The following is a 23,825-nucleotide window of genomic DNA, read 5'->3' on the forward strand; positions in this document are numbered from 1 at the left end:
GTGCCACATTGACTCTCATGGCCAATGCATGGCCTGAATCATTTTTTTTTTATGGAGGTTGAATGGGCCTTAGGCATCAGATACCTTCCCAAGAAAATCAAAGGTTTATCTCTTGACTTAACAATCACAATGATTTCTGAGGGATCTGCACAAGGAAATATAAGTACAAAGTCGCTTAAAAAAATCATTTCCTAGAAATCTGTTGAGTTGCTTTTGTTTCTTTTTGGATTCCCAAAGGCCCTTGTGACCCTGAGTGCAGTAAAGTAGGATGTGATGGGCCAGGACCAGACCACTGCAATGACTGTCTGCACTACTACTACAAACTGAAAAACAACACGCGGTAAGTTTCATTGTTTTTGCTGCTCAATTCGTAAGCTTTAGTTCAGCTTGTCTATGTGGAAAATTAGGAAAATGCTTTTCGAACAAAAGGCATGATTCTGTTGTTGCTGAGTTGTGTCCAGCTCTTTGTGATTCTGTGGACCATTGTCTACCAGTGCTGTACATGGGGTTTTCTTGGCAAAGATACTGGAGTGGTTTGCCATTTCCTTCTCCAGTGGGTTAAGGCAAACAGAGGTTAAGTGACTTGCCCAGGGTCACACAGCTAGTAAGTGTCTGAGGCTAAATTTGAACTCAGGTCTTCCTAACTCCTGGTCTAACACTTTATCTACTGAGCCACTTAGTTGCCAAAGGCGAGAGAGGGAAATTGCATTTATCATCATCGTTGCCATCGTCATTTATATGGTACTGTAAGGTTTGCGACACACATGTTATCACTTTTGATCCTCAAAACAACCCTGGGAGACAGATGCTCTTCTTTTACAGATCTGGAAAGTGAGACTAAGATTATAATTCCTCTTCATTCCATGTTCATTCCATGTTCCACATGCCATCTCTCCACGCACTGTCCCCGCTTATCTAGCTTTAAACACATTATCTCTTCTCATCTTCCTTGCCAAAGATTCATACCTAACATTTTATTAACAATAACTTATATAATTATGACAAAGCACTTTGTGGACATTGTTTTATTTAATCTTCATGGCTTTGTGAAAGGCACAGTACAGGTATTATCCCCAGATGAAGAAAATGAGGCCTAAAGAGATTAATTTACCAGACATCAAACAACTTGTAAGTGACAAAGCTGGGATGTGAAATGGCAACGTTCCTTTTTCTATTCCTACTTAACCCAAATTCCCGTTGACCTTCCAGCTAATTCATAGCCATTAGAGGCACTTAATAAGTGTTTGTTGATTGATGGATTGAAGGTAAGAGCTAAATAAGAAAGTAAAACAAAGGGATAGATCTCTTCTCTTCTATTGAATATATGAACACACCAGGACGGGGAAGGCTTCAGAGACCATAACTGGGTACAGGGACAGAGGATACACAATAACACAGGGTTGAAAGTTGAATTTTGCAGCTGAAATGGGTGACTAGTTGTCTCTCATATATTAAGAGAATACATGAGAAAGAATCAGTGGTTATTTTAACCTTTCACTTTTGTGTCCCCAACAATCCAGAATCTGCGTCTCAAGCTGTCCGCCGGGTCACTACCATGCAGACAAGAAACGCTGTAGAAAATGTGCCCCCAGTTGTGAGTCTTGCATTGGAAGTCATAGTAACCAGTGCCTGTCTTGCAAATATGGCTACTTCCTGAATGAAGAAACCAATGCTTGTGTCACCACCTGCCCAGAAGGATTTTACCAGGATATGAGTGAGCTCATTTCTGTTGTTTGGCATTGAGGGAGAAAGTATTGCATTTAAAGGAGGGGCTTAAAGAATGGGAATTCCCCTTTCTTGAAATCTAGGTTTTGGTTCATGTTAAACAAAATTCAGTCATTGCTGAGATTTTGAGGGACTTGTGTTTTTTGTGGATTGGGGGGAGTGTGGGAGATCTGTGCACAAATGTCTAAAATGTAAATGGAAACTAGGCTTGCAGATAACATAAATGTGATGCCTATTGATCTGAAATTTTGTGTTTCTGCTTTTCCTGGCCAAGTGGAAAGCATAACTTTAAAAGAGGAATAACAGAAAGCTATTAAAGATTTCCATGCAAAAAACCATATTGATCTCTCACCTCCTGGGTAGTAAAATTCCTTGTTGATTCCATCCAAAAGTGGGTGGGAACTACATCTTATGGCTCAATTTCATCATCATATGACTTAATAGTGACCTCAGCATTCAATAGAGAAATAGAATGAAATTCCCACCAATTCTACTTACATAGAAAAGTCAAGTAATTGGTAGGGAGGGGAAAAAATTCATTTAGAGAAACAGAGAGCCTTATAGAGAGAATGTGATCATCATCATTATGTGATATCCTTCAGACTTGAAAGAGTCCAATCTTCTTCCAAACTATGAGAAATAAGATAGACATATTCTAACAATTTAAAGTACAGTTTATTTGACATCATTGATGTTCATATTCATTGTTGTACTTTATTACTTAATGATTCTTGTTTACCTTTGTGTTTTATATATCTTCCTATTTAAATAAGATCTATGTATTTACTTCTCAAACATGCCAAAATGTACGTGATGACTTCAGCTGAACAATTTCTTATTGTTCACTTGTGTCTGATTCTTTGTGACCACATGGGCCATACTCTCCATGGGTTTTTTTTTTTTTGGCAAAGATACTGGAGTGGATTGCCATTTCCTTCTCCAGTGAATTAAGGCAAATGGAGGTTAAATGACTTGCCCAGGGTCACACAGCTATTGAGTGTCTGAGGCTAGATTTGAACTTTAGGTTTCCTGACTCCAGGCCCAGCACTCTATCCACTGAACCACCTACCTTCCTCCTAGATTACAGCTACCCTGATGTAAATCACAGCTCTTTCATGCTCTTCATTGGTTGCTGTGTACAGCTTTCTGGTGATGTGGCTTTCCACAGTTAGGGAGACTGCAGTTGTCTGAGAGATCCATAATTTATCCTCCACTGAGAAATCTTTCTGGCTGTGGTAGAATGGGCCAGAGCTTGAGATCCACTGGAATAGCCTTTATAAATTCAGAGACAATATAACATAAGGATGAATTAGAGATGTGATAAAGTGGGGAAAGGGCTAATAATAATCATAGCTAATATTTTTATATTACTTTAAGGTTTGCTGTGTTCTTTACATTTATTTTCTCATGAGAGGACTGCATTTTGAAAACCTTAGAGAGTTTCATAAATATGAATCATCAGTTTTTCATCTTTACTATAACTCTGGGGAAAGTACTACAGATTATCTCCATTTTAAAGATAAGGAAACTGAGACTTAAAAAAAATATTCAGTTATTTCCATGGTAATTTCAAAACCAGGCTAGTCTTGTCTCCAAGCTTTTCCAACTATACTATGATATCTCTAGATACCTCATTAACAAACAAATAAATAGAGTCCTCTTCTAGGACACAACAGTAAGGAAAATCAATAATTTGGGTTCTGTACTGAATTCTGTTAGGAAAATGATTTGTTTAAGTTAAAATGGACTGCTGTGGGGCAGCTAGGTGGCACAGTGAATAAAGCACCGGCCCTGGAGTCAGGAGGACCTGGGTTCGGATCCGGCCTCAGACACAACACAAAAACTAGCTGTGTGACCTTGGGCAAGTCACCTAACCCCAATTGCCCTAAAAGAAAGAAAGAAAATGGACTACTGTAACCTGCAGGAAACTACTTAGTAAACATGAAGTACAATCTATATTAATGTAAATGTAAGCATGTATTCACATTATCTGCCTCCATGTGTAATTAATAATACCCGTAAACTTCACAAATATGTTTGAATTAAACACATCTTGTAATTTTTAATAAGAACCCAGTTTCAGGCCATAATTTTTATCAAGCATGTAACAATAACCTAAGTTTCATCTTAGAATCATAAGCAACACCCTGATTCATGAATTTCCCTGGAGTTTTCCTCCAATGGACAACTGGTTTGCTACTTTTAACAGATACACAGAACAAGCTTGCCTCTCTGAAATCAGGATTCTTAGGGGGCAAAAATTCTATTAAAAATTTTAAAATGTGTATTTTGATAGGAGATAGCAATGAAAGTAGTAATTTTGAGGATCTTTTATGTATATTTCCCTATTCATATTGATGTGAAAGATATTGTAAAAATAGGTATTAGAACATTTACACTCACTTTTATTGAGTCATATTGATGAACTGATTTTTAACCTAAATTTTATTTTATTTTTTGATCAGATAAAAACCTTTGCCGGAAATGCAGTGAAAACTGCAGGACATGTACTGATTCTCAGAACTGCACTGAATGTAGACATGGCTTAAGGTAAGAAATAAACAAATGAACTCAATAAATGGATATATACTTTTTTGGGGGGGAGAAAGGCAAGGCAATTGGGGTAAAGTGACTTATCCAAGGTCACATAGCTAGTAAGTGTCTGAGGCCATATTTGAACTCAGGTCCTCCTGACTCTAGGGCTGGTGCTCTATTCACTGCACCACCTAGCTGCCCCCTACACTTTTTTAAAAGATCATTTTACTGCCTAATCTTACCTTGACAATCTTCCTTTATATACCCTCATGTCCTCATTATTAAAGCACCCTGTAGCCATTACATTATTTCTGCTTCTTTATATGACTAAGGAAATGCCATCTTCTTTAAGGATGGAATTAAAGTTTGCAAAGTGCTTTGCATATATCGTTTAATTTGGACCATAAATACATACACTGAAAAAATGAAAATACTAGTAAATAAGACATACAGAGATTTAAAAGCCATCCTTTACTGATCTAAAGTATAGCAAAGATTGCTATAAAAATGAAGTCAGGAAAGTACATTGATACTCTTGACCCCCTCCTGTTATCGTCTGCTAGTCTGGACAATCATGCCTGGCAAATGTTTGGTAGAAATTGTCACCTGAAACTGAGTTCTTATTAAAAATTATAAGATATGTTTAATCCAAACATATCTGTGAAATATATAGATATTATATCCACGAATTACTCTTCATCTTGGGTACCCCATGCTTGGTGCCATTCTCAGATGGTATACAAATAAGTTTTATATCAGTGGATATTTTTTTTTCTTTAGTAGGTGATTTTTGCCACTGTTGAAACAGATAGGTGAAATCCATAAGAGATGCTCCAAATGAACAAAGTAATCATGATATTTAAATAGAGGAAATCAAACTCTTTCCTAGGTTGTAGCTTTATTAGGTCAAGACAGCCTCCTGTGTCTGTAAGTTAATTTCTTTCATTAGCTGTTTTCAGTGGATGGGTCTTTGTTAAAAGAACATTCATCTGTCTACCTCTCCAATGATAGGGTCTAAGCAAGAAGTTCTCTATATGTACCAGTGTTAGAAAACCATTTTTTGGTTTCAATAAATCCACATAACCTGTTTTTTTCTCCTGTTATCATTAGACAAGATTGTAGATTGAGAATTGGAAAGGACTTTAAAGATCAGATGGTTCAGCACCTCATTTTACAGATAGGGAAACTGAGGTCTGGAGAAGTGAAGTAACTTACGTAGGATCCCATAGGTGGTAGATAGCAAAGCTGAGATTCAAACTCAAGTCACAGGGTCATAAAATGAAAGCTAGAAGGAGCCTTAGAGCTCTAATCCAACCCTTCATTTTAAAAAACAAGGAAGCTGAAGACCAAAGAAGTTGAGTTCACACAAACAGAAAATGGCAAAGGTAGGATTTGAACCCAGATCATATAACTCCAACTTGAGTGCTTTTTCCAATACACCACACTTAGCCATACTTAATTTCATTTGCATGATCATATTGTGGGTTATAACACTGTCCTCTTTGCTCCTTATATAGTGTTTTACTCTAGACAGAGCATACAACTAATATATTTCAGAGTTGAAGGGAGAACCCAAAACTTTTTTTCTTAATAACAGCCCAATTGAATCCAAAAAAAGTCTTTGTTAAGCACCTACTGTGTCAATGCACTGTCTTCTTCATTGAGCTTAAAAAACAGCCCTTGCCTTCTGGAAGCTTACATTCTACTGGTAGAACATAATTTATAAATAGCTTGGTATATAATTTGAGAAGGAAAAAGAAAGCACCCACAATTAAGGAAGGTCAAGAAAGGCATCCTGTAGGAGATTATGCATGAGCTAATCCCTAAAGAGATCCTAACAGATGGTGATATAAAGGGGAATACATTCCAAGCATAAGAGATGACTGATGGAAAAGCCAGGAGACAGGAGATGTTTGGGAAACTACAGTAGGCCAATTTGCCTGAATGCAGAGATCCAAAGCTCTGATTTTGGGGGGACGGTAGATTACACAGTTATTACTAGGGTGCCATCAAGAATTTGATTTTCCTTCAGATATTCATTAAATGTTAGGCACAGGGAATACAAAGATAAAAATAAGCTATCCTCTACCCTCTAAGAACTTTAAACTCTTCTGTGAGGGTACAATACATACAACAATAATTATAAGATATGTTCATTTGAAGGGGGAGTCTCCACTAGAAGATTTAGGGGAAGTTTTGCGAGTGAGGTGTCATCGGAACCAAGCCTTGATAGAAGACAAAGCTATTGTTTCTGAAAGGTGGAGATGAGGAAGGATCACATTCCTTGTTTGGGATACCTTGTCTGGTATGGAATTGGGGATTAATATGGTAAATGGGGGATAGAGACAGATAGACAGACAGACAGATGGAGAGGGAAGCAGAGAAAGAGAGACTAAAGACTTTAAAGACTAAAATGGTAAATGGGGGATAGAGAAAGATAGACAGATGGAGAGGGACGCAGGGAAGAAGAAAGGGAGACAGAGAGAGAGTGAGAGAGAGAGAGAGGAAGGAAGGAGGAAGGGAAGAAGAGGGAGAGAGAAAAACCAAGAAGTGTTTATTCAATGCTTACTATATGCCAGTCACTGTGGTAAGCACTGGGGATACAAAAACAAGACTGTCACTGCTCTCGTTCTAATGCAGGAAGACAACACATAGAGGGCAGCTGGAAAAGGAGGAGTAAGGGTGCCTATTTTGAGGGGCAAGGAAGCCAGTATGGAGGTGAAGCAGACTGGAGAGTGAGCCAGAAGGGAAGTGAGCAGTGGGACTGGGGCTTCTGATGATATGGCGGTTCTGGGCAAGAGGGCTCCAAGGTCATCTAGTTGGCCCCAAGCTACAGTCATTCTCAGGAGGGCAAGGAGGCCAGTGTGAGGTAGGGCAGACAAGAGAGTGAGTCAGAAGGGAAGTAGAATGTAGATATTTAAAGGGGGGGAGGAAAACTTAAAGCTGAAAATAAAGTCAAATTAAGCAGGCTGGTGCCAGGTTTGGGATGACCTCAAATGCCAGGTTGAGAAATTTGTATCAAATAAAATATAACCTCTGTTTTTAAAGATATTTTGAAAGGGAAGGGAGAGATTTTTTCCTATTCTTTTAGACCAAAATAGAAATGAACAAGATTTTACCTCCTTCTAGGTCAGGCATAGTGGAAAGAAGTCTCAGTTTACAACTATGTCATTTATTAGCTGTATGACCTTAGCTAACTTATATCACCTCTCTGAACCTCAGTTTCTGAATTTGTAAAAGGAGGCACAGCACAGAATCAGTTTCTGCAAGTTTCTTCCAAGTATTAGTGCTTCCCTTTGAAATTACTTCAGATTTTTTATCTGTACATGCTATTTTCCTCCCAATTGAATGAAATCCCCTTGGAGGTAGGGATTGATGCATGTATTTTTAGTCATTCTTTTTTAAAATTGTGAACTACACACACACACACACACACCATTTACACACAAACATCAGACCACAAAAGGAAGATTTTATAGGAAACTGAGTCTCTGTTTCATATTAATTTTTTCAAGTTTATAGATATTTTATACATTATTTTCAAACCTGGACTGCTTATCTGTATTTCTCTCTGAATTTCTTTCTGTTTTCTTTAATACATTTTTAAAAACTGTTTTAATGTCTCTCCTTTTTTTGACATCACTATTATTTTCTCCTACATTCCCCATTCCCCATATCCCCCCAATTAAAAACCTAGAGAAAAAAAGAAATGTAACAAACAAAATCAAGCTAAACAAATCCTCAGAGTTCCCATAGCCACACATGCATGTGTCTTTCTTCACTTGTATCCCTCTCCTCTCTGTCAGGAGGTAGGTAATATACTTCCTTACAGGTTCTCTGTAGATATGGTTGATCATTGCATTCATCAGAGTCCTTAAGTCTTCCAAAGTTGTTTTTCTTCATACAATTGCTGTCTTTGTATACATTTTCCTCTGGTTTTAATTACTTCTCTGTGTTAATTCATATTACCAAGGATTCTCTAAAGTTGTCTCTTTCATTGTTTTCTTGTAATTTCTTTTTTTTTTTTAAGCAATTGGGGTTAAGTAACTTGCTCAAGGTTACACAGCCAGTTATTTCTGGGTGTGGTGCTAAGTATCTGAGCCCAGATTAGATCCCCAGGTCATCCCAACACTGGGGCCAATGCTCTTACTCGCTGAGCCACCTGGCCGCCCCTAAGCAATTAGGGCTGAGTAATTTGCTCAAGGTTACATGGCCAGGTGTTTCTGGGTGGGTGCTAAGTGTCTGAGCCCGGATTCGATCCCGGGTCATCCCAACTCTGGGGCCGGTGCTCTTACTTGCTGTGCTACCTGGCCGCCCCCAGCTTTCTTGTAATTTCTTATAATAATATTCCATTACTTTTATATATGATGAATTTTTCAGTCATTCCTCAATTACCTAAAAAGCAATCAAGGGCTTTATACATGATTTCTCTCCCCCTCCCCCCAATCTTTCCTTCTTTTAATCCTTCCTTTAAGATCAGGAAGTTTCCTGCCATATACCTCCTCTCTTAACTGGTCCCACTAACATGATTTTCAACCCCATTTGTTTCCCTGTTGAGTTTAATATATTTATACACCATGCTGTGTGTGTATATTACGTATGTGCATTCCTTCTTTGTATCAGAGTGATGTTCATTGGATACCTGCTCCCCACACCCTTTTCTCTATATTTGTATACTAGTTCCACATATCAAAGTTATGAGGAATAGCAAGCTCCACTCCCTTCTTCCTCCCTTTTCCTTTCCTTCCCTTACCTTCAGCTCTTCAGAACAGAACTGTCCGGGGTGGCCAAATGGCTCAGTAAATAGAGCACCGACCCTGGAGTCAGGAGGACCTGAGTTCAAATCCGGCCTTAGACACTTCACACACACACACACACACACAAACACAAACTAGCCATGTGACCTTGGGCAAGTCACTTAACCCCAATTCAAAAAAGAAAAAGAACAGAACCATCCATCCTCAGGACCAATGTTTTTCTTATTTAACTCCCTCAGCAATACCCTTTGAAGACATGGAGGTTCTGAAAAGACATGTATTTCTTCTCTGCCTGTTGGAATGGTAGCACTACGTCATCATACAGCTCCTTCCAATTGCTCAGATAAATTTCCCTCATTAGGTTTCCCTTGCTTCTTTTTGTTGGTGTTTCAAAGTTCCTTCTCATTTTGGGTCTTTTCATCAGAAATATTTGCATATCTTCTATTCCAGTAAGTGAGATCAGATTATATTTGTAAAGTCCTTACCACAATGTCTGGTGCACAGTAGGCACAGTATCGGTGCTTTATTCCCTTCCCCTGTCTCCTTCCATTAAAGCTCCATATGTCTACCTATAGGATTATACTCAACTTTTCAGGGTAAGGTAGATTGGTTTGTAAACCTTTCTCTTTTGCCTTCTGAAATATTATATTCCAAAACATCCTTTCAATTATAGTAGGAGCTAGAAGATAGGAATTGTTTCAGGCTTTTAAAAAATCATCTGTGTATTGCCTTAGTCCAGCACTGTATCTAGTACAACATAGGTTTAAAAATGTTTATTAAAATGGGTTGAATTGAATTGAATTTTATCTACCTCGTAAGACTGTTTAGGGGAAAATAAAAAGAGATAAGTAATACCAAAAGCACCTTATGTCACAGCATCCAAGAATAAAGTCTTATTTAGTAGCAGTAGTGCTAATGCTGAAGCCCCTGGGATCACAGCATGCCTTACTTTTGACCCTGTTGCATAACACTTGAAAGCCAGCCCTGAACCAGAAAGAGTTCCTATTCACCCACTATTTCTTAAGTACCTATTATACTCACTGAGCAATAGGAATGTGAAGATGTTACAGATGATACAATCTTGACTCTTCAAGAGTCTACACAGGATGATGGATGTTTAGCTGGAAGGGACCTGAGAGGTTATCATCCAACCCCCTCATTTGCAAATGATGACACTGAGGGACTGAGGCATAAAGGCAGTGAATGATTGTGAGGATTTGAATCCTCACACCACACACCAGACCTGGGGTCTTTCCGCTGTACCACTCTGCCTTCTACAGTCTATTAGCTCTCTTCCTAACTCTGGTTATACATATACCCAACTCTAGGTGATACATAGCAAGGAGTTTCTCTTGCCAGCTTTGAAATGAATTAATTATAGCTAGTGTGAGCCAGTAGGGCAGCTAGGTGATACAGTGCATAGAGTGCCAGGCCTGGAGTCAGGAAGACTCATCTTCCTGAGTTCAAATGTGACTCCAGAGACACACTAGCCGTGTGACCCTGGGAAAGTCATTTAACCCTGTTTACCTCAGTTTCCTCATCTGTAAAATGAACTGGAGAAGGAAATGGCAAATTACTCCAGTATTTCTGGGGTTCATGACCAAATGGGGTCATGAAGAGTCAGACATGACTGAAAAACGACTGAACTATAACAACAACAAAGTATGAGCCAGTAATAATTCTCATTTCCTTAGCACCTAATGGCTTATAAAGCATTTTTTGAGGATGTATAGTCTACAGCACTCCAGATGTCTTCTGACCAGGGTAGATTACAGTGGAACTATCACTTCCTGAGGCCTGGACCCTATGATCTTCTTCATGAAACCCTAAAATTATAGTAGCTTTTAGGACTCTAAAAGTCTCAAGACCTATTTGAGAAATGAGGATTATCTCTATGCCTCAGCTCACAAAGCAAATGTTGGAAACAGTATTCAAACAGTTCTTCTAAGTCCAAGTCCAAGATACCACATCTCTTCCCAGATGATTATTCTGAATCCTAAAATTCTCAGAGTCAACATGGCACTGAGAGACAATCTAGCATAGCCTAAACCTGGGTAAGGATACTCCTCTCTATAACATGCTTCTAGTTGAGAGGAGTTAGGGTAGGATGGAGATCATTACCTCCCATTCCACCTTTGGATAATTCCAGTTGTTAGGAAAGTTTTCTTTCCATCAGGCCAAACACAGGTTTTGCAGTCTTAACCCATTAGTCCTTGCTCTATCCTCTGGGCCTGACCAGAACAAATTTAATCCCTGCTGAGATAGTGATTGGGGCCCCACTCAACACATCTGTTCTCCAAACTAATTATCCCCTTTTATTCAAATGATGCTCTCATGATATGATCCCAAGGCCATCCACCATCTTGCCTGCCCCTTTCTGAATACGCTCCAGTTTATCACAATCCTTTCTAAAACAGGCTTATAAATGAACATAATATGGAGGATATTGTTTGGCCAGAGTACAGACCAATGAGACTGTTATTTCTAGGGACCTTGATTGCTCTGTTATTGCAGTCTGAAACCACATTTGCTTACAGTCCTCTAAAACCCCAAGATCTTTTTCAGTAGAATTGCTATTTAGAATGATCTCCCTCAACCCTACACTTAGACAGATGCCAATCTATGAATAAACTGCAATTTCAAATATTGTATATTCAACCTTTCTATCTCCTGGAAATTTTCTGTCTTTTACCCAATCTAGGGGTGGGAAACCTGTGACCTCAAGACCACATGTGGCCTTCTAGGTCCTCTGGTGCAGCTTTTTGACTAAGTTCAAGTTTTACAGAATATTTTTTTTTTGCCTTTTGGAGGGCAATTGGGGTTAAGTAACTTGCCCAAGGTTACACTGCAAGTTTTTTTTGTGTGGGTGTTAAGTGTCTGTGGCCGAAAGCGAACCCGGGTCCCCCCGACTCTAGGGCTGGCACTTTACTCACTGTGCCACCTAGCCGCCCCTGAATAAATTCTTTTATTAAGGGAATTTGTTCCATGAAGTTTGGATTCAGTCAAAAGGCTACACTTGAGGACCTAGAAGGTCAAATGTGACTTTGAGGCCATGGGTTCCCCACCCTTGATCCTAGACCTTGTCTTTTACCTAGAAGTTATTACATTGTAAATCCAGGTGTAAAATATTGCCTGTGTCACCAGCTCTTGGGTGACATGATTTTCCTATTTGTGAAATAGCTTATAAAAAACTCTGGGCTGAAAGATGCAAACTAATTTCTACTTAGCTCTAATGAAAGGAGTTTCTAAATAAGCTTACTTAAGATAAGCTCGTTTGCCACATATATACACTTGCATGTTATTCTAAGTCAAGATACAAGATGTTAGGAAGCAGAGCGGGATACCAGTGAGATTTCCATATAACAAAATCTCAATGGACCTGGTCATCTCCATTAGACGAACTTCCTTTCCTATAAACAAAGCCTTCCCTTTGCCGCATCTTGGCCTCACTCCTGGCAGTCTCACAATGACACCTCTGCTTTCTGTGCCAGCCTACATGGATCCAGATGTACTGTGACCTGTGAAGATGGGAAATACTACAGTGGAAAGGATTGTGAGCCCTGTCATCGTTTCTGTGCCACCTGTGCAGGTAGGTGCCTGCTGAGAGAGTGGACTGGGCCATTCTTGTTCTGGCATGTCTATGGTTTTATGCACCACTTTTCCAGGTAGGAAATGGTCTTGAAAAACTAAGCACTCAATGCTGGAGGTGCCTGAGGAGGGGCGTTGTGGTACAGAGATAAGAGCATTGGGTTTGAGAATCAATGGGTTCAAATGCCAGCTCTGCCACTTATTTCCTCCTTAGCCTCTCTAGACCTCAGTTTCCTTATAAACTATATAATGAGGAGGTTGAAGACATTTAACATCCTTGCAGCCTCCAAACCTATGATCCACGGATGGTCTCTGTGAATAACACAGTTTTCTTCCAGTTATCACTCAGAGACAAGTGCCTTAGACTCATAGACTCACCAAATTTGACTTTCTCATTGAGAGTCCCATAGCCACAACCTCCCTGCATTTCTACAATAATCAACAGTTTTAGGTAGGACTCCTTCACTTTTCTAACAGGTGTGTGTTTTTGCTGAGGGATAGGTATTATCTTAAGTAGGAAACGTTCTCAATTCCAGTAAAAAAAAAAAACAAAGCAAAACAATAGCAATATTGATCTCCAAAGTGTCACTGAGAATTGTAAATATCTCTACCTACATTATTTAGCAAAACACATTTCTCCAGAACGCTGTGACAGATCTTGGATTGTCTTAGGTTATTTTTACTAACCATTTGGAGACAGTTTATGTTCTGGAAACTTTGATGAAGCTGTCCTAATAATGGCTTCCCTATTTCTTTGAATTTTAAGGGGCAGGAGCAGATACATGTATTACCTGCAGTGAGGGCTACTTCATGGAAGATGGGAAGTGTGTGCAGACCTGCAGTAATAGTTATTATTTTGACCACTCTTTAGAGAGTGGCTACAAATCCTGCAAAAGGTAAGTCCATTTTCCCCTCCAAAGAGTATATTCAGATGCCATATTCCTCATAGAATTTTTCTCTTGAGGAACACTACAGCAACCAGGTTCTTTCCCCATGCCTGGAATATATTTCTTCCCCCCTTCTACACTGTAGAATTGCTAGTTGCCTTCAAAGTTCCTCCCAAGTGCTTCCTCCTGTGCCCATCCCACCCTGATCCTACAGCCACTGGTGCCCTCTCCATGAGCCCCTAGATTACTTTGTACATTATTTGGCATTTTTTTTTGGTACTTACTTATCTGAGTATATGTTGTTTTACCCCAATAGAATGGAAGCTCCTGGAGGACAGAAATGGTTTCATTTTTGCCTTTGTATCCTCAGCACCTAGAACACAGCATGCTTATTGAATGATAGTAGGCTTTGAACTATGATCCTCAGAATCTTGTTTCTCTGTTTCAAATGTGCAAGATCTCAAAAACATCTAAGGAAATTCCTACTTGTTATGTTTTCTGTAATATTGTTGAACTAAGCAATTATCCTAAGAAAAGATTTTATGTCATCTCCAAGGGGGGAATTTGGGAGAGATGTCATTATGCTTGCCTTCTCCTAAGAGTTATATGAGATAAAATGATAATAAGTCGTTATGTTGTTTCTTAGATGTGCTGCCAGCTGTCTGGCCTGCAGTGGTCCCGGAGACAGAAACTGTACCAGTTGCCCTAGTAATTATCTCTTAGATACAGGGGCCTGCATCCTTGGGGCAATCTGTAAGGATGGTGAGTACTGCAGTTCTAAAATTTGTTCTTCTGCATGATCAGGTGTGAACACTATAATGGGGAACCTCATGCATTTTAAATTTTGTTAAAGGGGTGATAGGCAGACTGATAAGACTTCGTTTTTTGATAGTTTGAAAGGGTGCTGTCAGCAATTAATAAAAGCTTTCCACTGGTATTCTTACCTGTCATTCATAATCATGTAATAATTTAAGCTATAGAATTATAAAATGGATGAAAATCTTCACTTATAAGTAGAAGATAAATCTGTTTCTTCCATAAGGATGGAAAACTGATGGTAGCTGAAACATGGGTAACCAAGAAATTGGAGAGAACAGGTCCTTTTGTTATCAAAACACTGGTTCAAGAATTCCCCGATTTATTTTATTAAGTTCTATAGTTTTCATGTCTTCACATGTCAAAAATAAGTATTTCTCTGGTGTTTAGTTTTAGGACACTTGTCTGTCCTTTCATTGTGTCCTTAATTTATGCCTATAGAACATGCTGCAAAATTCTCCAAATTCTGCCTAATGGACAGTCACCCAGCACAAAGGATAAAATAATGGAAATAAAAGAGAAATTGAAATCTGATTCAGTTAGTCATGATATTCTCTGAAAACAAATATTAGATACAGCTGTGTGACCTTCTGGTTTTTCTCCTCTGTACAAAGTATCTAGACTCTAAGGTTCCTTCTAGTTCTGACATTTTATGATTCTAACATTAACTTCCCATCTCTTATACAAACAAGTTCTGCCCAATTTGGGATCTTAGTTTTGTGCCCGCATAGTAATTTTGACAGTGTTTTAAAAATGCTTCATCAAAGAGTGGTGTAGAAACAAGTGCCCTTGAGTTTTTGTGCTAGCAGTGATGTATAATATATTTATGGCATCCTAGAAACAAATCAGTAAACACACCTTTCATATGGTGGGAGGTGAGGGTGGGGTGGGGTGGGGGGAATCATGACTTTGAAAGACAATCCTATTTGACCATAATTAAGACATTGTGTCTTTTTTCTTTCCCTTCCTTTGACTGTTTTTCACCTCTGCCTAGAATTTTCATGAAAAGGAAAAAATTAATAGAAAATACAATGTCATTCAATAAGCATTTAGTAAGCCCCTACTATATGCCATATAGTCTGGAAATAGAAAGAAGGACAAAAGATAGTACCTGCTTGGAAGGAACTCAGTCTATGAGTCTGTCCTATCCCCAGGAGTTATGCAGGGCTTTTTTCCTCCCTCTTTCAATGGATGTCCCCTTCCTCTGAGAGTTATCAAATTGAAATGAGTTTGGAAAGAAACCAAATCACCACCTTAAATTCTATTTTGGAATCTTTTGGTAGAAGTTTCCATCTCTAGAACTGATTCTGATGTTTGTCTATACAAGGCAGGGGGGAGAGAGCCTTGAAAGATGTACAAATATGTCCCCAGCAATTATATATTACCAAAAACATTTAAGCACACATTTTTGGCCTTTAAAAAGGAAGGGAGGGGTGGCTAGGTGGTGCAGTGAATAGAGCACTGGCCCTGGAGTTAGGAGGACCTGAGTTTAAATGTGGCCTCAGACACTTAACACAAAAACTAGCCATGTGACCTTGGGCAAGTCACTTAACCCCAATTGCCCTCCAAAAAGCAAAAAAAAAAAAAAAGAAAGAAAAAAGGAGGGGAAGATTTCTCTAGATCCACAAAGTATGGAGAAAGATACTGTCTTCTCTAGAAAAATTTAGTGTCTCATGACACAATCATACCGATTTGAAGAGGCCCACATCTCAAGCCGGTCTGGGCCAAATTTAAGTTATTCTGGACTACAGACAGACAGGAATTTTAATAGGTTTGGAAAATTCAAGCCATGCCCCTTGTATTGTCCCTGCCATCGAATGCACCCTTGCTGGTGAGCATATGAGCTAGGCTGGGATGATCTTAATAGCCTTCTAAGGTCCTTACTTAGGCAAAAGGGCAAAAGGGTGCTGTGTAATTGAAAGCGAAAGAGAAAGCTGTACCATTTGCATTGTTGAGCCATTCAGAGCTGACAACAGTAGAGACACATCAGATTTTCCAAAACAAATTCACTTGCTGTTTGGAATTCATGGGGTTTTGTGTTTATTTTCTTCCAAGTACTGTATATTCGTATGACTGTATATTCTTTGACTCCAGATAATTCAAAATATGCAATTTCTTTGCTGTGTTTATCGCTGATTTCTGATTTATCCTTTCTCTAATCTGTTTTTTTGTTTTGTTTTGTTTTGTTTTTCCTTTTCATAAAATGGATTCCAATCACACTCCCTGTCGGACTGCAATATCTCTTCTTGAAACAATGCTGTTGATTGAAATCACTTGGGGTGGACCCAATTTCCTTCTTGTTGAATGCTCCTGAATGGTTTCTTCCGACCCCCCCTTCCCCAAATCTACCTCTCTGACCAATCAAAACCTTCTTCCATGGGTGCACACCATGCTGTCTACGTCTCCAACTCCCTTCCCTTTCTTGCTGGCCCTTCCTGGAGTAGCAACGGAAGAATCGTGGGCCGAGGGCAGCTTTTGTATGCTAGTAAAAAAAAACAATCTCTGTCAGCGGAAGGTCCTTCAGCAACTCTGTTGTAAAACTTGTACATACCAAGGCTGAGCAGTCCACTACCCAGAATCCCTCTGTTCCTGTAGACTTCTAGATTAATCCATATTATTATTATTAAAAAAAGAAAAAGAAAAAGAAAAACAAGAAAGCCACCGCTCTCTCTTTTCTTGCTCTTATTCTCTCTCTCAAGTTTGTGCAGGGAGATGGTGAACTGTTTTGTCAGAACTTAAATGAAAAAGAAAAAAAAAACTACAACAAGCCTACCTTTTATAACTGGGCGCTTGGTGCTAAGCGCCCAGAATCACAGAGTCAGTATTGTGTGGTGACCAAAGCATTTGATGCCAAAATTGAAGGTTAAACTAACGATTTGATTTCCTGTCAACTTCAGGGTTTCCTTGTTTTTGGAGGCCCTTCCCTCCCTCCACCCTACGCTCTCTTTTTCTTGCCTGTTTCCCCTCCGAGATGATGAAAGACGTGTTTCAAGATTCGACAGGTTGACGTGGATTAAAACAGAATAAATGCTCCCATTTGGTCTTTCTGTGTGCTTGTGTCCATAGTCGGGGTTGGAGGGAGACTTCAGAAAAGAAAGCATTAGAGAATGATGATCATGCAGAAGAGTTATGCCCATGATTCTTGGCCAGAGTCTTTCCAAGGGGAAAATTGACACTTGCCCTCTGTCATTTACTTCATGTGATATGTACTGGGTTTTTCTTTTGTTTTGTTTTGTTTGAATTTACTTACTTGAAAGGTCTGTTCATGGCTTCCTGTTTGAAAGAAATAGGAGCCAAATATGGGAACAAAGGAATGGAATAATCTGCCTGGCTTTCACCAGAGGACAGGTTTGCTGCTATTGGTTTAACTGTATCTATGTGGGAGCTTTTAACACAAATTCCATTCCATTCCATTCAAAAAATACTTACCGTTGAATTGAGTGATCCGTGTTTATGTTTCATGATCAAATCAGCAAGGTTAACCTAGCCATTGAATGAAACTCTTAGAAAAAATGAGCATCAACCATCTTCACTACTCCCTCCACCCCAGAATACTAGAATGATGGACCATTGTATTTACATTGCCACAGTGGCAGGAGTTTTTCCAGAACCTAATTTGGTTATAATACTAGTGGGGTGGAGAGTTTAAAAATCATCTCTCCAAGTTAGACCAAACACACTAGGAAGTATATGATAGAGGGACGTTCTTCTTAGAATAAACAGGTTTAAGAAAACTTCCTGTATTTCTAACAGATGGCATAATCATTTTCAAGCTTGTGCCCAAGTTGACCGGGTAATTCATTCAAATGGTGCTTTTTTTTTCCTCTTGTAATCTGAAGAAAACACATCTGGAAAATAATATGTTGGTGGCATAATTGTACCCTCCCCCAATTCTGTTATTCTGTCACTTGTGTCTGTTTCACCCTAGCCTTGTCATGACCTGGTTCCAACTGAGAACTCTTGTGGTCTCCAGTTTGCTGGGCATTTCCTCTCTTGTGGTTTTCTGTTGCTTCCTTTACACATTACAGAAACCAGCAAACTAAACATCAGAGAAAAAGTGTTTTGAGTCAATTGGCAGAATTAGGAGAAGCCAAATACAATTTCTTGTCACTTCCAAGTTTCTCAGTTTGAAGAGATCTCTGCAAATTGAAAGAGGGCTATATTTCAGGGAACATAGCTGGATTTTAAGTTTCTCTCTTTTTTTTAACATACCAAAATCAGACTGTGCACTTGGGTTTTTTTTATTGTTGGGTTTATTTTCTTTTAAGGTGAAAGAAGTCCTTTTTTTTTTTTAACCTGGGTAGCTATCTGCTCCCTGCTTAACACCTTGTATCCTTTGAATAATTGGCCTTTATATCTGTGAGGAGGAAATAAAATGAATCAAGAATTCACTGTGGCAAAATAGGGGAATACAACACTGAAGTGTCCATCTAACTAATCAGGATGCCATTTTGATGTCCCAATAACCGAATGTATTTTCTGACTGTTTTATCACTGTTAAGCCACATTTCAAATTTTAAAAAACTGTTATATTTTTAAATGGCATTAAAATGATATGGAACCACATATCAACTTATTAGGAGCTAGAGAAACAATGGGTTGCATTAATTTGTTTTCCACTTTGTAATACTGTAGGCCACATTTGGCTTTAGCAGGGATGAAACTTGCAAGAACAGGACACAGGCTTAAATTTGCAGGTACCCACCTGTCTAGAACTGTGGACAAATGTAACTGGGAGCATAAAATAAGGTCAAGAGAAAATCCCAAACCAATATAGGATTGTTTTGTTTGAAGAGTTCATTTAGCTAGAATAGCTTATAATTCTTTTGGAACTCAAAGTTGATGTGATTGGAAAGGCAATAAATTATGATTTTATTTGGTAAAAACACAGTCACTGGGAAAGCTACGGAACCCCACTCATACCCACTTTATTTCCCATTGACCATTTAGACTTTGAGTATATTTATACTGGTTTAACTACTAGTCTGTTACTGCCTCATTTCTCTATATAACATTATTAACTAGAACATAATGCTTTCAAAGTTTAAGTTAATGTTTTATATATATTATGTATAAATATATATATATTCATAATTGAGATATAATTATGTAATGAATGGCAAAGAATTTGTTTGGATACTTAACAAATGTCTCTAGCATTATTATAGAGACAAAAATTCATATCCGCTGTTTCCTTTTTCATTTTTTAAACTAGTGACCCATTGTTAAATCCAAATTCATTTTTATTGAGAAACAAAATACTGTACATGTGTAAAATGTTCAGTTGTTTTTTGTAAAATATAGTAGAAATGTTGTAATTGATACTGGCCAAAATCAATGTTATTCCATATTTTATTTTTTCTATTAAATTAACCTGAGTTCCTGTTCATTTGATCTGTTTATAAACCATGTATTTAGGGGATGCGGTTTTGGAGGGATGGGGAGGTCCTCTCTCTTTTAGTTGGATTTGAAATGAAGCAGGAAGGAAGGAAAAAAAGAAAGAAAAAAGGAAAGAAGGAGAAAGAAAGAGCAAAGAAAAAACAAAGGAGATTTGTCATATATCTAACTCAAACCTCTGGAAAGCAGATTATTCAAAACTCTCCAGAAGACTCAGACATGAGTTCTTTTCCATTAAAAAAGATTTATATATGCTCTCAATCATACAGAGGCTGGTATACATGCTATGGAACTTCCATGACATTTTTTTCCTTTTTTTTTCATCTACTCCTCCTTGGTGCTTCTTAAAGGACATTGTTTTGTCTTTAATCGCCACCATCAGAAAATAGCAGACTTTGAAATTATGTGTCTTTCTGTCTGTATACCTGTCTACTTCTGTGTGTGTGCATGATGCATGTGTGTGCATGATGTGTGCATGTGTGTGTTTGTATGTTGCTAGGAAATGTCCAAATAACATATACATATGGGTTCATATAGAATTGAAAGTTTATATTATATATGTGTGTGTATGATGCAAAGTTCTTTTGATGCTTCCTAGCATCTGACTTATTCATTAAAACATTGACTTTCAGTAAGGCCCCAAAATTAACTGTGGATAATCAAATGTAGACTCTGTATGAAATGCATCTCTAATTTAGACCCTATCATATGGTTCAGAAAATCAACCTAGTCTAGACTTTATTGTCCATTGAGGGAGATTAGACATTGACTCTTTAGTTCAATTCTTAGTTCAATCAAACATCTACCCAAACCAATGGTATCAAACTCAATTAGAAAAAGATCCCTGCACTTACATATTGACTCAGAAAACCAGAAATTAACATTATCTATGCCATATTGTAGTTTTATTTATTTTGTTAAGCATTTCCCAATTACATTTTAATCCAGTTTGAGCTGCACTAGGAAGTTTTTGCAGGTACAGGTGCAGGGGGAGGCAAGTTTGACACCTCTAAGTTAGACTGTTTTGTTGGGGAAGAGAAATAAGAAAAAGTAAATAGCTGCAAAAAGCTATAAGCTCCTTTATAGATAGGCAATGCAGATCATAGGATGATAGATAGATTTAGAGCTGAAAAGGAACAGTCTTTAAGTCTAATAGTCCTCATTTTACAGCTATAGAAATGGAGTTCCAGGGGCAGCCAGGTGGCACAGTGAATAGAGCACCAGCCCGGGAGTCAGAAGGACCTGAGTTCAAATCCAACCTCAGACACTTGATGCATACTAGCTGTGTGACCTTGGGCAAGTCACTTAACCCCGATTTCCTTGCCTTCCCCCCTCAAAAAAAAAAAAAGAAATGGAGTTCCAGAAAAGTTAAGTGATTTGCCCAGGGACATACAACTAGTAAGTAATGTGAGGTGGCATTCTAGCCCAAGTCTTCCTGACTCAAAGTCCAATGTTCTATCCATATGCCAGTGGGCTTAAGGTGCTAGTGGGAGATTTGTTTTTGAGAAATGAGACTGGAAATATGAAAATGCAGGACTGAAGTTCAGGAGAGAAACATGAGCTGGAGGTGAAGTCCTGGCCATCACTCATCATTTCAAAGGTAACCGCTGAACTTTGTAGGAATGGGTAAGATGGAGAAGAGAATAATGACACATATAATGTTTGCAGAATGCTTTTACAGATATGTCATTTGATCTTCACAAGCCTATAAGGTAGGTTCCATTATTATCCCTCCTTTGCAGATGGAAAAAACTGAGGCTGAAAGAGGTTAAGTAACTGGTCCAAGTTTACACAGTAAGTAAATGTCTTAGGCAGGCTTTGAACTCTGGTCTTCCTGACTCCCAACCCCAACACTCTCTGCTGTTCCACTTAGAAAAAAAGATGGCTGAAACAAGGTTTGGGAAGTGTACATCAAGACAACAATCATGTATCTTCTCGTCATAGTCAAATAGGGGGAGTTGATTCTAAATCAGTTCTTGACATCTTAAAGGGGTCATTTAGCAGAATTATATTTTTTGTATATTTTTTATATATTATATGTTATATATATATGTATATATATATATATATATATATAATTTCCCATCCACAGCATAGGTAATGATTCCTTTCTTCTCTCAATTCCCAAATTTGGAATAAAGATCACAAAATTCCATAATTAGAAGGGACCTCAGAGGTCATGTAGCCTTATCCCTAAATCTTTGTACAAATCCCCCTTGAAAACATCCTCCTTGATTCCACCAAATGACTATCTAACCTTTCTTTGAACACATCTAGTGATAAGAAAATTATCACCTCCTAAGACACCTTCCATTTCTGGACCAGTCAAATTGGTCCAAAAATGTACCTGCCTTTTTGGTACGTTGGTACCAAAAAGGTACCTACCAATTGGTACCTTTAGTCTACCCATTGGTCCTAATTTCACTCTCTAGGGCCACACAAAGTGAGCCTCCACATAACCTCCCATTTTTAAATCTAAAAGATGTGATTACAATCATGTTTCCTTTAAGTCTATTCTCAAGGCTAAACACTTCCTATTCTTCCATCCTTACATGGCTTCATTTGAAAGCTCTTCACCATCCCAACTGCCCTCTTCTGGACACTTTCTATCTTACTGATGTTCTAAAAAATGTGGCTCTTAGAACTGATCACAATACTCCAGTTGTGATCTAATTAGTGAAGAGTATAGTGAAACCATCATCTCCTTTTTTTTCAGGAAAATAAATTTTGTCAGTGTATCCTAAGATCCTATTAGCTTTTTTGACTCCAATGCCCTTGTTGACTCTTTGAGTCTTTTAAAATAAAACATTTTTATATGAACTGTGTTTAAATCATGTCTTGCCAAACCTGTACTTAAAGGTGATCTTTTTTTAATCAAAGTATTGGATTTTACATTTATTCTAGTTAAACTTGATGTTCCTTGGTTTTAACTCATTCTTCTAGCCTGTTGAGATCCTTTAGATTCCAGTTATCTCATCCTATCTGTTAGCTATATCTCCCAGGACTGGATCATTTTAAAATTTGATAAACATGCCATCTATGATTTCACTGAAGTCATTAATAAAAAAAAAATTTAACATTACAGAGTTTTATGGTACCCCACAGAGATGGAACTCGGGTTGCTTTCAATCTATTGTTTCAGTAAATTACCTAATGTTCTCTAACTTGCTGTTACTAAGATTTGATTTCTAAATAGTTCAAATCTAACACTCTCCAAGTGCTTCAAACCTTCAACATATTAAGTTTGACACAGAAATAAAATGTATTATAATTACACAGTGGTCTGGTGGGGGCTTGTCTATGGCTGTATTGTTGACTCATTTTGAGTTTGTAGTACCCTAAATCCTCCAAGGTATTTTTTTTTTAAGATGAACTTTGTCAAATTGATTTTTAATCCAAAAGTAGGATTTCATGCTTAGCTCTAGCAAATTTCATCTTTTAAAAATTTAACCCATTATTCTGACTTGTCAGAATCCTTTTGGACCTCCAATTCTTTTGGGTCCTCCTTGGTTCAGTGAGTTTTGCCAGATCCAGGGTTAAATTAAAGTCCATCCTCCATCTTCTAGAACTTCTCATATCTGCCCAAGGTACTCCCTCTTTCCTCTCTCCTCCCTCACCACATAGGATGAGAGCCTGAGAGCTAAGCTACCTCTTTCATCAACTCATCCAGGAGGCATCCACACAGGCAATGAGTGGTTATTTCCTTCAACTCATTAGAGAACTGATAGCTCCATTCAGTCAGCTTAATGAAAGACGTGGGCACTCACTGCATCTTGACTTTGTAGGATAAAGTGTGTATTGTAAGAGGCTGTCCACATTTCCTCCTCTGGCTTGTTCCTGACCTGATCTCAGCTGTGTCTGGCACAGGTACAAGGTTCTCTACTCAGCTGACAATCACAAGGAGAGTAACATTAGCAGGAGCATGGGCTACCAAGCCTGTTTTCAAGACTGGCATTAGGGCTATGGGATTTATCAGTCACTATCTCCATCTTCCATAAAAAAAAAGATGGGGGCAGCTAGGTGGCACAATGAATAAAGCACTGACCCTGGAGTCAGGAGGACCCATGTTCAAATCCGGCCTCAGACACTTAACACTTACTAGCCATGTGACCTTGGGCAA

At 38.4% G+C, this 23,825-nt stretch overlaps 1 protein-coding gene across 1 annotated transcript in view; it reads left to right on the forward strand.

Moving 5' to 3' along the window:
* The window catches only part of PCSK5 (proprotein convertase subtilisin/kexin type 5), a 609,050-nt gene that overhangs the window by 419,079 nt on the left and 166,146 nt on the right, over positions 1 to 23,825 (forward strand). The window contains exons 16-21 of the mRNA XM_069085345.1: positions 238 to 340; positions 1,521 to 1,714; positions 4,191 to 4,275; positions 12,509 to 12,606; positions 13,372 to 13,501; positions 14,139 to 14,254. Of these exons, the coding sequence (XP_068941446.1) occupies positions 238 to 340; positions 1,521 to 1,714; positions 4,191 to 4,275; positions 12,509 to 12,606; positions 13,372 to 13,501; positions 14,139 to 14,254 (726 nt within the window). The remainder of the gene's footprint in view (positions 1 to 237; positions 341 to 1,520; positions 1,715 to 4,190; positions 4,276 to 12,508; positions 12,607 to 13,371; positions 13,502 to 14,138; positions 14,255 to 23,825) is intronic.

This window comes from Petaurus breviceps, unplaced genomic scaffold (genome assembly GCF_028583685.1).
Source record: "Petaurus breviceps papuanus isolate PSGF00001 unplaced genomic scaffold, PetGlider_PUasm1.0 175, whole genome shotgun sequence".
NCBI classification, from domain to species: domain Eukaryota; kingdom Metazoa; phylum Chordata; class Mammalia; order Diprotodontia; family Petauridae; genus Petaurus; species Petaurus breviceps.